General features: G+C 37.4%; 1 protein-coding gene across 1 annotated transcript in view; it reads left to right on the top strand.

Moving 5' to 3' along the window:
* The window catches only part of USH2A (usherin), a 693391-nt gene that overhangs the window by 365188 nt on the left and 312187 nt on the right, over positions 1-16016 (top strand). The window contains exon 35 of the mRNA XM_077886665.1: positions 13016-13167. Coding sequence (XP_077742791.1) covers positions 13016-13167 — 152 coding nt within the window. The remainder of the gene's footprint in view (positions 1-13015; positions 13168-16016) is intronic.

Genomic DNA, 16016 nt, shown 5'->3' on the forward strand with positions numbered 1-16016 from the left:
GTGTGCACGACATTTTAATCCTCACAACCAGCCATGATATGGGTATCGCTATTCTAACATTCAGATGTAGAAGCTCAGATTTATAAGTATTAATTGCTCAAGACAACTAGTAAAGTAGGAATGTAATACCAAACAAGGTGTGAATGACTCGAAAAATGCAGGATTTTATTTACTATACTCTCCTGCTTCTACTTTTTGTAGAAAAGCTCATAAATCAGGATTCCATGTAGCCACATGAAAAAAAAAATTCTTTTTTAGATACTTTGACTTGTTTGATGCATCATTCTCAGTGACAACACTCAACATTCCTAAGATCTCTGTTCTGATTTTTCTCTGGTTTTGAAGAAATAACTATTTTTTTCCCACTTTTTATGTTGAACTAACTTTATTTTTAAACAGCCACAGTGCGATTCGATTCTCTTTCTGGGAAATGCTCAGTTTTAATAGGAGAAATGGATTATAGAATTCAGCGAATCACTTAGGAAAACTGCCTGACAGTTTTGAGCAAACCTTGTGTAACTTTTATGAAACACCTCCTATCAGTTTGTCAGGTAGGATTTCCCAAGCACAATCTTTTTTAGATTCCGTTGATTCCATTTTTAGGAGAGCATAACAGTAATAAGGCATCATTCCACAATGTGAAAGCTGTTCTCTCTTTTCCTTTTTAATTGAAGGATCAAGTATTCACACAGGGAGATATCTGCCACATTCAATCATCATCTGGACCTTGGGGGAAAGCCCACAGTTGATATTCATATTGCCAGGCTGTACTGGAAAAAAAAAAAAAGGAAACAAACAAATATGCTTGGAGCATCTATATTCACTATCCGTGTTATTTTTATGACGCACTAAAGCGTTGTTGTTTAATTCTTACAGTAAACAGAATTCTTCAGTGTAAATAGAGATACCTTGTATTAAATTTACATCGTATTGTACTTGTATTGAAATTCCTTGGTTAAGGATGACAACCTACTGAGCACCTTAGGAAACACAATTTGACAGAACAGGAGGAAGAGGCACAAAGATACACATCCCAGTGGATGTGCTTTGTGGACAATTATGATTCAGCTTCCCTGTGAGAATTAAACACCTTTGAGATCCTACCATCATGGAAGGAGAAAAGTGATAAACCTGAGACTGCTTACCCTGGTGAGCCAGTGGGAATTAAAGATCCATTTTGTGGATTATCCACTGAAGAACCAACTTTGAAGAACTGGATTAAATACGCTGATCCCCCTTACCACACAGCATGATATTGTTTCATTGTGTTGGAGCTAGCTTACCGATTATTAGCACGAGAGAATGAGTGAGAGAGAAGGACAGAAAATACAAAACACTGCAGCATAATGCATGACCGTAATGTTTTATGTTAGATGTATATATTTTTGAGGCTTCTCTGGATCCACTCTTTGCTCTTCCACTCTTTCCTGTATCCCACGAAGCTGATCTTTCCTCACAGAATCAGGGAACTCTCTCTCTCTCTCTCTCTCTCTCTCTCTCTCTCTCTCTCGCCTCCTTTTGGTTTGTCCATGGGCTCTGGCAGCAGCAGCCAGAGATGACAGGGTGGGAGGGGATTGGAGTCTCAGGATGTAAAGCCTTTGTTCCCTTTCTACCAGGCTCTGGGCTCCAGGGCAATATTCCTCCATCAAGAGGTACAGCTCCTTCCCAATGGCCCTTTCCTATATTTCCAGCTCTTTTATTTTTTTTAAAGAATTTATTTATTTATTTATTTATTTATTTGAGAGAGAGATTGAGAGTAGGAGCAGGGGGTGGGAAGGAGGCAGAGGAGGAGAAGCAGGGAGAAGCAGGGAGCCTCATGTGGGGCTCGATCCCAGGACCCTGAGATCATGTCTTGAGCCAAAGGCAGATGCTTAAGGAATGGACTGAGCCACCCAAGCAACCCATAGCTCCAGCTCTTTGTCCAGGTTCCCAAATCTGTTCTCATCCTTTCCCTTGCAAGTTTGAGGATGTTTATGGGCACCTACTTTAATGGTTAACATGGTCTCCTAGGAGGCCTAACTATGACCCAGTTGGGATGGCATCATTACTGCCCAGTGCTTTCCTTTTACTCTGCCTGTAACTTTGTAAATGAGTTTGAGTCGCCATCAAGTTTCTTCTGAGACCTGAGACCTTAACTGATTCTTAAATCTTGTATAACCTACACTGAACACACATAATTTGGGGGCTGGATGTAGAGATAAATGTAAAATGTATTCCGGGAATAGCAAAATTACATTAGTAAACACATAAAAATGCTATTTGATTAAACTTTGTTTTGGCACTCCAGACATTTTAAAAGCAAATAAGAACAGTGTTCAAAAGTTCTAGATGAAGATTGCTTATCTACTAAGTCTGTGGTATTTAATTTTTAAACAGTAACCAACTCATTGATATCTCATTGAAAGCTTTCTATTATTATAAATATTTATTTGATAATCAAATAATGATTTGTGACATTCTTCCTCTTGATGAAGTAGGTCCAAGTGCCATGTGCATCTTAAACACAAGTTTCCCAGGTCAGCTTAGTTTCTTAACCCACCTAGATTAGGTTGGCCTCTGTCTCCCCTGCCACTATCATTTTTTCTTCTTTTCCATCTAGTTCTCCTTTAATAATCTTTGCACACACATAATCCACTGAGTCTGTCTTCTCACTTAGATTGAAAGTCTTATGAAAGCAGGACCAGGACTGTTCTGTATTCGCAACTTGGAACACAATGTCTGGCCCATAGGAAGTACTCCATAAATATTTACTGATGAGTCAGATAACTACTGAAAACCAAATTCACTACATCCAGCAGATTATTTTTTTCCAAAAGGTGTTTTAAAGCACTTGGTAGGTACCTGTTTTTTTGTTTGTTTTGTTGTTGTTGTTGTTATTGTTTTTCACATCGTACTCTCCAGACTTGTTTGGGATAGGAAGGAATCTTAAATAAAGAGCATACGTATAAGAAACTGCTAGGTGATGACGGATAGCATACCAGTGGGGAATACAGACCTGTCTAAAATGTGCTTCCAAGAGATGGGCAGGTTATTTTTGACAAGAGATGTGCATAGGAAGAGATCGTTTAAGGCAAGGTTCCCACACTAAATAAGGCTTTAATTTACTCCAAAAGGAAGGGACAACTCTAAGTTCATTCCTCGTATATGTGACACACTTAACTCCTAAGGTACCTTCTTGTATGCTCACTTATTTGATTTTCACATTAACTCCATCAAACCTCCAGGGTAAGGAATGTTACCCCCATTTTATTGATAAGGCAACAAAAGCTTAGACAACATGATCTTTCTGACCAAGTATTAAAGGTGTGTGGTCATGAGAGAAAGGCTGTATGCTCCCCATCCTTTTCTTCTAAAAGCTTAATCAAATGTCATTGGATGCAGTCACAGCTCTCATACCACCACAAGGGCACCAGGTACCTGGCTAGTGTCCATTCTTTGGTGAAGCTCTCATCAATACCAGCAAACCATTTACTCTTAAACAATGTCCACAGTGATGTCAGGTGCTTGGTCCAGTATACAGTCCTCAGATGGATTCTCATTCATCTTGAGATAGTGTTGCAAAGAGGATACAGCCAACACTTAGATCCTCAGGAGTCCTCAAGGCTGGTGGAAAGACCCCTGAACATCCTCTCAGCCCCTTTCTTCGCAAACAAAAGCAAACCAAAAGGTTGAAAAGAAAGGATAGAAAGAAGCAAAGTTGGTGTAGCTATTTAAATATCGGACAAAGGAGATTTGGTGGCAAATAGGATTAATAGTGATAATTAGGTAAGTTCAGATTAAAAAAGGGTGACTAAAATTAAGAACCCTTCTTTCATCAAAATGTGGTTTAAAGTTCCTGAAAAATAAGTAATAAAGTGGGATATAATATTTGTAACATACATAACTTTCAGAAGACTAGTGTTCAGAATATATAAAGTATTCTTAGGAATCAATAATAAACTGGGGACGGAATATAGCCAATTATAATTATAATTAGCATTGTACAGTGACAGACTGTGCCTTCATTTATCATGGTGAGCATTGGGTCATGTATAGAATTGTATCATTATGTGGTACACTTCAGAGTAATATAACATTGTCAACTACATATCAATAATTTTTTTAATATATAAACTTAAGCTTAGAAGAAATGAACCCCAAACTCTACTTCACTCATTGTTTTCTTAAACATTTTATCAATGGTAATATATTCACAGATACTACAAAAAATAATAATTAACTGGGGAAAGATCTGAAAAACCATTTCACAAAAGAAAAAGAAAGTAGATCCTGGTAAATATAAGGAAAGGTGCTCAACTTCTTTATTCAACTGGAAAATTAAAAAAAATAATAATACCAAAATAATATAGCGTTTTACCACATGTAATACTGGCAAAGTTTTGTGTTTTTTCTTAAGATTTATTTATTTATTTATTTATTTATTTATTTATTTATTTATTTATTTATTTATGAGAGTCACAGAGAAAGAGGCAGAGGCATAGGCAGAGGGAGAAGCAGGCTTCATGCAGAGAACCTGATGTGGGATTCGATGGGCCCATGGCAGACACTTAGCCACCGAGCCACCCAGGCATCCCTGGCAAAATTTAAAAGTGTGACTATACAAAGTCCTTTTGAGGATATGGAACAAAGAGAACTCACATGCACTATAGGTTGTAATGGGAATTGATGCACTCTCAAAAACAGTTGAGTGTTGTCTAGCAGAATTCAGTATATCCCGATTTCACTTGGGATCTATGCACTAGGAAACTTCATTTCTGCCTCAGGACACACATGCAAAAAATGATAAAAAGCTACAGTGTAGTAAGAGAAGGTGGAGGCAATCCAAATAGCAACAATAGAATAAATGAATGAATCGTGCTGTGCAGGAATACGACTCAGCAATGGAAATGAGCGAAGTATGACTACCCGTTAACAGAATGGATGGGACTCATGCTTATTATGGTGAATTAAAAAAGATGCAAAAATACATATACTTATGTTTTTAAGTAGACTCCACACCCAGTGCAGAGCCCAACACGGGGCCTAAACCCATGATGCCAAGATCAAGATCCCAACTGAGATCAAGAGTCAGACACCCAACCTACCGAGTCATCCAGGTGCCCCCCCCCCAAAAGTGCATATTATGTGATTCTATTAATACAAAATTGAAAAATACACAGAACTTAATTACATCATTTACGGATGCATTCCTAAGTGGAAAAGGAAGGAAAACATTCTTTAAAAGCCAACACAGTTTTCAGGGCAGAAGAGAAGGAGTTGGAATGAGGGAGGACATGTGGAAAATTCATGGGGTGCTGGCAATATTTTGTTTTTTAACCTTGGTGATACTTACATGACTTTTTGCTTTTACGTTCGTCTTTAAGACATAACATTTTATGCACTTTTTATGTTATGTTTTATCACATAATTTAAAAATACAGAAAAAAACAGTTGCACAGAAGTTGAGAGTGTAATGTCTGTGTACCGTCCATTCTGAGTGTTTCTGTGTTACACCAACCCATAGCTCTGACGCTTCCTAGCTGTCTCGCATCGGCCGTGTTATTTCACCTTTCTCAAACTTGATTTTCTCATCTGTAAAGGAAAATTGAAACTCTTTTTGCCTTCAGGGATTTTTCATGAGGATTGAACAGTATACATGCTGTTGTTAATTTTTCAGCATAAATATCCTCTGACTTTCAAGTGTTTGCCTCTTCTTATCTGTCATGCTTCCCTACGTAACAGCTTTTGTTTTGTATTTTGGTGAAATGTTATGTGTCAAGATAGGTACAAATTCACATGCAGTTGTAAGAAATTATGCAGAGAGATCTCAGTGACCCCTTGCCCAGCTCCCCCAGGGTGCTGTGGAAACTATAGTACACTATCCCAACTAGGGTTTTGACACCAAAACAGTCAAGATGCAAAACAGGAATGTGACTTTTTTTTTTAATCCCCCAATTGACAAACTTTGTCCCACTTTGGCCATACATGCCCCCTTTGAAACTAGCAGTAGAGAGGTAAGTTAGGTCTTGTAGGAGGCTTTTAAAAGTCTTTCATGGCTCCCCTTACAGACCATCTCTGTAAGGTGGTCAGATCCTTCGCTTTCCTAACTAGTGACCTATGATGCCATACCTCAGCCCTAAGCATCATAAATTTGTTTTATTAAAGAAGAGAAAGTATATAAAACTGTTAAAGGTATTTCTCTCTTAGAATTCCATGTTATTGCTGCAATGTGGCATTCCTACATACCTGCCTCCATCACAAGTTACTATATATCTGGGAAAAGGAGACTTAAAAATTATTATTTTTTCCTTTTGGTATTTTCAGCTCCATGGTCTTCCCTAATCCGGTCTATTGCATGTGTGACTCTAGAGGAATTCTTCTAAATACAACGTTTATTTTTCCCCCCAGTAAATACACAAAAATGTCCATGGTTCTACTGGGCATCACAAAATCCTCAACCCTTGGAGTGGCATCCAAAGCCTGAACCTCCTTTTGAAGGCTTGTTTTCTATTAGGCTTTCACTAGTTACAACAATAACAGCAGAATATGGATCTATTTGGATATCTTTACTATACTTTGCTTTTTCTTGCTTCAAGGCATTGGCAAATGTCATTTCCCCACCAGGAACATCTTCCTGAGACGTGGCCTTTTCACATTTTGACTTTTATGCAAGACCCAGCTTCTTTGTACAGAAGCCTTGGCTGCTCTAAAAAGCTTTTAGGACTCACTTTAGCCAGAGTGTTTGCCCTCTGCTAGAAGCTCCTGTATGGCTATCCCATTTGTTGGACATAAAGTTTTTGTGGTGCTTATCACTTTTATTTAACTCTTGAATTGTTGTTTAATTAGACCTGTGTTTAACCCTTTTCTTACTTCCATAAAGGCACATATTATTTCTTATTCTATCCCCCAAAGTACCAAGCATAGTATCTTTCAGGAATTGACTTCCAGTAAATATATATTAAGCTTTCATTAGGCTCAACTTAATTGCTTTTAGGGCCAGAACATGTACATCATGTCTTAATTTGAGTGGAATTCCTAAATATTTTAGCAGAGAAAGTTAGGATAGAAATGAGTAAGAGGAGCCGTAGTAGTAGGGGGATGAGATTGCCAGGTTCCAAGCCTGAGTTGATATTTATTTGTATGACCTTGGGAAATAGCTTAGCCTCCCTAAGCATCCCTTCCCTTAACTCTGTAACAAGGCAAATAACCCTTCTTATTTCTTGATGTTGTTAAAGTTAATGGAAATAATTCATATCATGTATAAAGCCTACTGTCTGATTCAAAGTGAGTGTTCAATACATTTTTAATAATAAAGTTTTTTATGATCTCAAAAATACTTATATGGCATGTTAAGAACTTTGCATTTCACTTTTTTCAAAGCTATTCATACAAGTCCTGTACTCTACTCAAAGAAGGAAAGTGTCTCCTTAAGCTTCACTTAAAATGTCCACTGGATTATATTCATTAGTTTTCGTTATGCACTTTGGGAATCTGAAGCCAATGAAAATTGTTTTCATATATATTTTAGACTTATTACTTATTAAATGTATGTTTTTGGAACTGAATTATACAATATTTTGTATAACACTAATTTTATTTACATTAAAAAGTCTGCTAATGAAAAGTTATGACATCTGCCTGCCTTTCTTGGTAAGGAATGGACTATTATATTCAAATGATATCTCTTATTGCCCACAAATTTGCCCTAAAGTTTGACTCTATGTCCTTAACTAGAATATTATAGCTACTGGTCTTGCTCAAACCAGGTCAAAGGCAATACCTGCACTTGACTCAGGCTCCTTTTTATGGCAAACATAGACACCAGCCATAAGCCACAGTGGTATCCCACTTTGGCCTGACCTTGGGATATGATGATTAGCTCGTAAGATCTGGACCTATGGGCAGAAAACCCAGAGAGACCAACATCATGAGTCTGTTCCATCCTCACTACATGCTTACATTGATCCCAGCCTCCCAAGCCTGGGATGGGGAACTTTCATCTTGCTAGTACTCAGTGAAGGCCTGATGGATCCCTGCTTGCATGTGGTGTGTTCAGATACGTGTTTTGAAAAATGGCCCTCGGTCTGCAGTGTGAAGAATGAATTGCATGGAAACATGAATAATGCATCAAAACATGTAGGTGGCTATGATTCTCAGGTATGAGATGATGGCAGGATGGACTAAGTGGCCATGAGTATGGAGATGGGTGAAGATCAGTTGGGAATGTAAAGTCCACAGGCCTCAGTGATGGAGTTGGTTTGGTGGGGGAGAGGGAGGAGAGTGTCCAGTATGACTTAAAGGTTAGACTACGCTTACCTAGTATACCCTTGGATTATACAGCTTGGATCTACAATTGATCTTTTAGCCCTTCCTACAAATGCTGTCAAATAGTGCTTATCTACAGAATGGTGGGTAACTCTGTATATGCGTATGCATGTGTGCGTGCGTGTGTGTATGTGTGTGTGATCTCATCTGCATGAAAGCTGGATTTCAGTCTCACCCACCTTTCCGTTCAGATGCATCCTAAACCCTAAAAAGTTTCTGAGTAGTTGACTTAACTGTCACAAATCTCACTTAATTTCATTTTCAGCTCATTTGCCATGTATTCATCTTACTCTAAGTCCTTCTTTTAGTGTCTATTATTTCTTTATTCTTAGTTCCAGATGTCATGGTTATCTAGTTTCTTGGCATAGCTTGCTAGGGGTTGACTTGCAGAAGTCAAGTAGACAAAACAACAAAGAAAATCTAGAGAGACTGTCACTGAGGGAGGAAGAAGTAGAAGGCAAAAAGCAGACATAGGAATGGATTAAGTATAGCCACTGAGTGATGTGAAGGGTAAAAGCCGGATAAGTATCCTAGATCTCATCAGTCCCTGAGGGCATCGCTGAATTAGAGAATATAGTCTTTGATGTCCATAATGCACAGTTTGAGTCATCATGAGATGATTCAATTATATTCATTAGAGTCTGTGTGGGAAGACAGGTAAGTACTGTGGAGTCCTTGCTAGAAAGATTTCCTTTAAAAATGGTTAAGATTCTTAAAGTTTGTACGTAAGGAATGAGATTTAGTTATAATGAAAATTAACTTCTATGAAATATGTCATTTCCCAATATGTCAGATAAATGAGATATTATGCACATAATCCTAGCATAAAAGAAATTCTCTGTTCCCCAATTATGTAAGAAAACGGAAATATTGATTTGGGTACTTTCTATGTCATTGTTGAAAAGCGGGTCAAGTAGATAGCGTTTTGAGGGTCTTCTTTAAGAGCTTCTCCAACACATTATTTGCACATAAGTTTTTTTTTTTTTTTTTTGGTGAGGATTAAATGATTGCTTAGCAGAGTGCCTGGCACATCATAACTTCTTATCATGATTATTACTGTGATTTTATCCATTTTTCGTCTCTTAAATTTCCTGTGACTATTTAGTTTTATACTGTATATCTTTCATTTCTTAGTTTTAATTCATTTGTGCTTTTGTGTGTCATGTATTAAATGACATTAAATCAAATACTTTCTATAAGTATTCTCAGAGTTATCATAGATGGTTGTACTAGAATAAAGGAAAACAGTTGGCAGCCATCCTTTTGTGTGTGTGTGTGTGTGTGTGTGTGTGTGTGTGTGTGTAGCCATAGCACTACATGATAGTGAAATACTCTCCAAAATTTGGAAGTGAGGGAAATAGAGCTGCTCTTAAAAGGTAAGCTGTACAAAGTTATCGTCATAAGAGAAAATGAGACAGAGCAGTAGTTTTATTTAAAAAGTATTAGCTCATGTGATGTGATAAGCACTGGGTGTTATACTATATATTGGCAGATAGAATTTAAATAAAAATTAATAAATAAAAAGTATTAGCTCAAAAAAAAGTGTTAACTCATTCAAATATAAACAGCTTTAATCCTAAAGGATATACTGACCAGGATCTCACTAGTGAAACAGAAAATGTGCTAGGAATATAAGACAGATGATATTTAATATAAGGAGTTGGTTACAAGTGTGTTGGAAGGGCTACAGAAACAAAAAGGGTGATTCTCAGTGCCCTGGTGTTTGGCTTCCAAGCCGGCCTCATCTGCTGCTAGCTGCCAGATTTGCTGATTTGATGCTTCAACCATCAAGAGGCGCTACCCCAGCCTGAGCTAATGTGTCACCCAGAGTCCATCCCTGAAGAAGCTGGAAATGCCAAAGAGGCATTTCTGCAGCTGGCACTACCTGAGGCCATGGCTGCTTTGTCCCTCCGCTGACCTCTCAACGGTCAGCAAAAGCCTCAGCTCTTGGAGCTGCAAGTTGGACATTTTCTTTCTTCCTGTTTCTGCCCTCTTTGCAGCACCTCCCATTGGTGAGATCCAAGAGGAAGCCAACAAGCCACAGGGCTGCAAGTCAGAGGATGGGGTTTTAAGCCCAGCATACAGAGCAGACTATAGACGTGTGGATGTGGGGCTGTGGGTAGGTGAATTAGATGAATAACCAGTTTATTCAGCACCCATGCACACGCTTCCTTCTTCCATTAGTTTCCATGAGCAGCAGCAACCACTGCGTGCTTCCGCCTAACATCCTACTGTGCTTTGTACAATGAAGAAGCTCTCGCCCTCCATCATCGTATCAACGCCTGGGGAGTGTTCATTCCCCCTTGAGTTTAGAAACAACCTACCTAGATATCCTGCAACCTAGAAACTAAGATAAAATATCTACTAACTTTCTCTATATACATCAATAGGGAAAAGGGGAGAGAAAATTAGTTATTATGTACAAATCTTTATGTAATAGGAAAGAAATAAAGCATGAAATAACACCTGTGATTCTTATTTCCATAACTAGTTTAAGGCCACAGTTGATGTTTATAACCTCGTCTCTTGGCCCTCAGCCAGTAGTTCATCTGTTTGGGATTCTTGACCTAGTAAGGTAACCCAAACCTTCATTACTGCAGGGTGTATGTGCTTAGTGTCAGCATGCAGCAGGAAGCTAATTTCTCCTTCCACATAGTAACCTTTTCCTTTCCTATTGATATAGTTGCATGAGGATCCCGAATTGCCAGGTAAAATTCTGTTTTCTAATTTAGTTTTACCTTGGTTGCAGCCCGCAACATAGATTTTCCTCCTTGTGCCTAGAGAAAGCAAAAATATTTTGGGTAGGTTAAGTGTAATAGTAAGAGGAAACACTCTGGCTACCTTCTCTTGGTTCCCATTTCCACATTGCTCACTACAGAAAAGCCAGCATCAAATACTGATCCTTAGTTCAAATCAGGTGCAGCATCCTATAGGAACCCTCAAATCCACAGGTGGTATCACCCAGCTTGAGCTGTAATGTGCGCTTCAGGAGGCCATTCCAGAAGTCTCTTAGGCTATGGGTTGATGAGGTATATTGTAAGATGAGTAATTTTTATAGTGGTGACTCGCATCCTACTTGTTTTGCTATAAACTAATTTTTACATCAAAAGCAGTGTTATGAAGGATATCCTGACAATGCGTGCAGCATTCTGTAAGTTTGCACATGATGGTGCTGCCAGATATCATGAGCAGGTTCTGAAAATGAGCAACTTCCTCCCACAAGAAAGGAACGCTTAGGAAAAAGCTCCTGGTACCGTGGCCCCACCAGTAACACTATCCCTAATGTGATGATGAGTGAAGACTTGCTCTTCCTTTAGGACAAATGAGACCAAATTTGGAGTTCCCAGGCTAAGCATCAGGCCTCTTGGAAGGCAGCTGAATTCCCTGACAACCTTGATTTTGCTAGTCTTTTGTTTCAAAACTCATTCCCTCTCTAAATCTCCTATCTGTGAGCTATTCTTTAATACCATCTTTTTACCAAGTCCCTTTTCCTATCTCAGGTAGCTAGGTATCTCCTTTTCTTGTAGCCTTACATTTTCCCTCTAGATTGGATGCTAATATTTTTACTCTACTGCATGTTCATTAATTTATTCATTTAGTCAATATGTATTAAGTGCCTACTATGTTTGGGGCATGGTGCTAAGCTCTAGAAATACACAGGTGAGGAAGAGTCAAGATTGCCTTGGGGATCCTACAGAGAGGCAATTAAACAGCCACTGTGAAATTAATTTTACTTTGAATGAAGTTCCAATTTAGCTTATAAGCAAAGTTTTATTTCTCATAGTATAACGCTTGATCAGGTTGGGGATTCTGTGATTCCAGGGAGCACAGATCCCTAACTTCTTTTTAATGAAAATATTTTGACTGCATAATTCAACTGATTATATTCAATAACTATTTAATCTCTCATATCTCTACTAGTGGATTTCATGAAAAGACACATAGCTTTCCTTCTGAAATAAATTTTAGTAGATCATTAAAACCAGTAAATCATAGCTTCTCGAACCCATTCATGGGTGTCTCATGAATGTTCTTTGTGCCATTTGTGCAAGGTGTTTATGGTTAGGTTATGTAATATTGTAGTTGAGACATGGGTTCTGGAGCCAGACCTCCTAGATTCAAATCCTGAATCTAGCTCTGGCCAGCTATGTGATTTCGAACAAGTAACCTAATCCGTCTTGTCTGAATTTCCTCATCTATAAAATGGTGATAATCATATTGCCTCTATTCTGGTAGTGCTGCTGGGAGAGGGTTAAAAAGGAGTTCATACACAACAGGTACTTACAACAGTGCCTGACACATCCTGAGTAATACATAATGCATTAGCAGATAAGGTTATTTGACTTCTAGAGCACATCTATTAAGGATCTCATTTTAGAATGCAATAGAAATTATAAATATGCTTAATTTATTCATGTTTGATCTGGAACACGAATGATAGCTAACATGATGTAACAGGAAGAGTCCCATTCTGAGACTCGTGGGTTCTATTTCTGTCTCTGTACTCATTAGCTTAACAATTTGATATTTAAGGGTTTAATGCCGGTTTGATTCTTAGGAAAGAGATAGGGTTTAGACTGAGGAAAATACCAGATGCTATGATTCAGTATTTCCATGAAATTAGAAATCACGTCAAGAGGTGCTTGCTTTCTTAGGACATTCTTTGCTATTGTCCGGTCACCATACTAAAATCCCATTATTATCTTCCCAGGTGTTATCACAAGCTATGGACTATATCTAGATGGTATATTAATTCACAATTCCTCAGAACTCAGCTATCATGCTTATGGATTTGCTCCTTGGAGCTTACATTCCTTCAGGGTCCGAGCATGCACGGCCAAAGGTTGTGCCCTGGGCCCGCTGGTAAGTATGTGCATTTACATTCTGGGAATGTATTAAATGTCAGATGACAGTGAATATCAAGGAAGAAGTAAGTGGTGGTGACTCATTCTCTGCACAGCGAGGCTTTCAAGCAGGATAGGAGATTTTCTTTTTATAAAATTTTATTTAAGAGTTAGTAAGAGTTTATATTCCACATAAATTTCAGGACTGTGCATAGGTCTAGTGAAGGAGAGAATCTATATTTCACTGAAATTTGTCAAGGTAAGTTGGCCAGTGTAGCAGAAATACATACAATTTTGCTTAATTTAGTCACATATTTACTTAAAGTGGATGTTTTTCTTTCTAATAATGGGCCCAACAAGGTAAGTTTATGATTGAAATGTGAAAACAATCCAAAGTCCCTGATTGCCACGGTGTGGCAACACTACAACCCAACAAGTGGGTCAGACAATTAAAAGTTTGATCTTGCCTCCTCTGATAGAATAAAATATATTTATATCATCAGTGTGATATAGTTTCATAAGAACAATATTTAAAATTGTACCAATATTAGTTTTTGATGTCCACATTTCAGAGATCTATAGTATCTATATTTCGTTAGCAGTTAAAAGGTTGACAAATTATGCTTTTTATTTTTTAATATAATTTTTCAAACTCAATAGTGCATAATTGTCGTAGACTAGCATGACATTCCTTAGTTTCAAAACATCAGATTTTATTTTTGTGCATTTTTCTTAATTAGATTTAGCTTCTTTTAAAGGAAACACTCATTACCTTTAGATATTTTTTGGCAATGTTTGCTAATGCTCTATCATTTTAATGCACTCTGTCTTCATTCAAGAGTGTATTATATAAATATTACCTTGGAAAACAGCTCTACAGTTTAATTCTTTGCTTCCTTCTTTTTGATCACACCTCCCATTTTGTTTCAGAGGTTGGTTGCTTTCCAAGCTGCTAACATCGTCCATCGGTGGAGCGGAGCTGTAGTCTTTATTGCCATTAAGTATTTTATAGCTCAGCCCCTCTGATGGTTACTTACTCTTAAAAGCAGGATTGGCAATAGGCCAGCTTTTCTTCTCCATTCAAAAGAAAAGCAAAAGAAACATGAGAACACTTCACATGAGCTTGAAACCTAGACTCTTTCAAAAATATAAACTGCACCTTGTGGTTCTGGCTACTAAATTGGCTCCCACACTGTCTCCTGATGTTCTGGGAACTTTAAACAGGGGGGGACAGGGTTATTGATCTGCGTCCTGTGCGGATAAGATAGTGGGCGATGTTAGCCTTAAGAAATCAAATGCCACAGCACCCTGACGGGAAGGGAGAGAACAGAATTGGATTGTAAAACCTGCTTTGCCATGGCCTCGTACATTCTAGACTCGGTCCTGATGTAAAGCACCGTTATTTTCTCCCCATGGTACTTTTCTTTATCCTGTGCTCAGTATGCAAACGCTTTTCCCAAGTCAATGATCCATCTCTAATCACTGGGATTGAACAACAATGTCTTTATTTAGAACAAGTCAACTCTGTGCTGCCAAGAAGTTAAAACTGGAGGTCCTCAATTGATTTCTAAAATATTTTTGTGCCAATTACAGTACATATTGGGCCCTTAAGAGATTACGTATCTGAATATTCTAAATCACCCTGGATATCTATCCCAGTCAGAAAAGATAGTACAGATTCAGATACATATTATCACCTAAGGGTATTCTTTATCTAAAGCCCAGTGTTACACCAAGTGTTTCATTGAAACAAAATATTCATGATTTCTATTTTTAGATCTTTTGCTGGCAGAAATTGAAAAACAAATTTTTGCGAGTCAATGTTTTTGTTCTAGGCAAACCTTTTTTCAGTGACAATTCCTGGTTTTTAGAAAGAGGAGCCTGTTATTTTACTATTTCATGTCATTGTTTTTCATGCATGCAGGGAAATACTAATCCATGTGTTTTTGTGACAAATGAGCTCTGTTCCTGAATGTGGTATGGTTCACCCTCAAAATTGACAAGTTCATATAATAAAGGGGGAAAAAGAGTAAAAAGGACAAATTTGATAAAATAGAATATTTTAAAAATAAAAGCGTATGCATATATATTCCACATTTTTGCCATTTTAATGTAGTATTAGCTCAATATGTTTTGCTTTTAGCCCGATCAAATTTATGACTTATTTGTGATTCAGAAGGAATTACTCTATACCCATCTGAAAAAAAAAAAAAAAGAAAAAAAGGATTTTCTTGTAGTTTGCTCATTTCTCATCTGTTTACACAATATATTTGGCTTTTAAAGAAATTCCAATGTTAAAAACAATTTATAATGTCTTTGATCCTAATTTTAAGATGCTTATATGCATTGTCAAATTTAATCCCGTAATTGAAGCTTTATAAATGTTTGAAATAATGAAAAATTAACAGAATAAGCAACAGAGGATAACTTTTTAAAGGTTTTCCTTGTTTTCAATTATATTGTTGAATTATATTAAAGAGAAACCCTTCACATTTTGTGTAGCTATAATAAGATGCATTAAATTTGTCCATAGGATAATCACTTTGCTTTCGTTTGTTTTTTTTTCCACTTAGCCAATGTTAGATAACACTGGTGGAGTCTAAGATTGGGAATTTTATGACTGTGTCTGGCCTTGGAACATTCATTGAATTCAATTCTCCAAGGACCCTCTTAAGGATGAAATGTGAAACTATAGGTCACTGCGGTGTGATATAGTTAAAAAGCTGCTTTGGTTTCTTGGTGATGGCATGTTTAGACACATAAATGCACCTAAACACACATATATACAAGCTCAGCTTTTCACATTTATTATTTACAAAGACACAGATTTGTTATTTAAGACATCTAAATCTTAACGGTAATATGTAA

This window comes from Canis aureus, chromosome 38 (assembly GCF_053574225.1).
Source record: "Canis aureus isolate CA01 chromosome 38, VMU_Caureus_v.1.0, whole genome shotgun sequence".
NCBI classification, from domain to species: domain Eukaryota; kingdom Metazoa; phylum Chordata; class Mammalia; order Carnivora; family Canidae; genus Canis; species Canis aureus.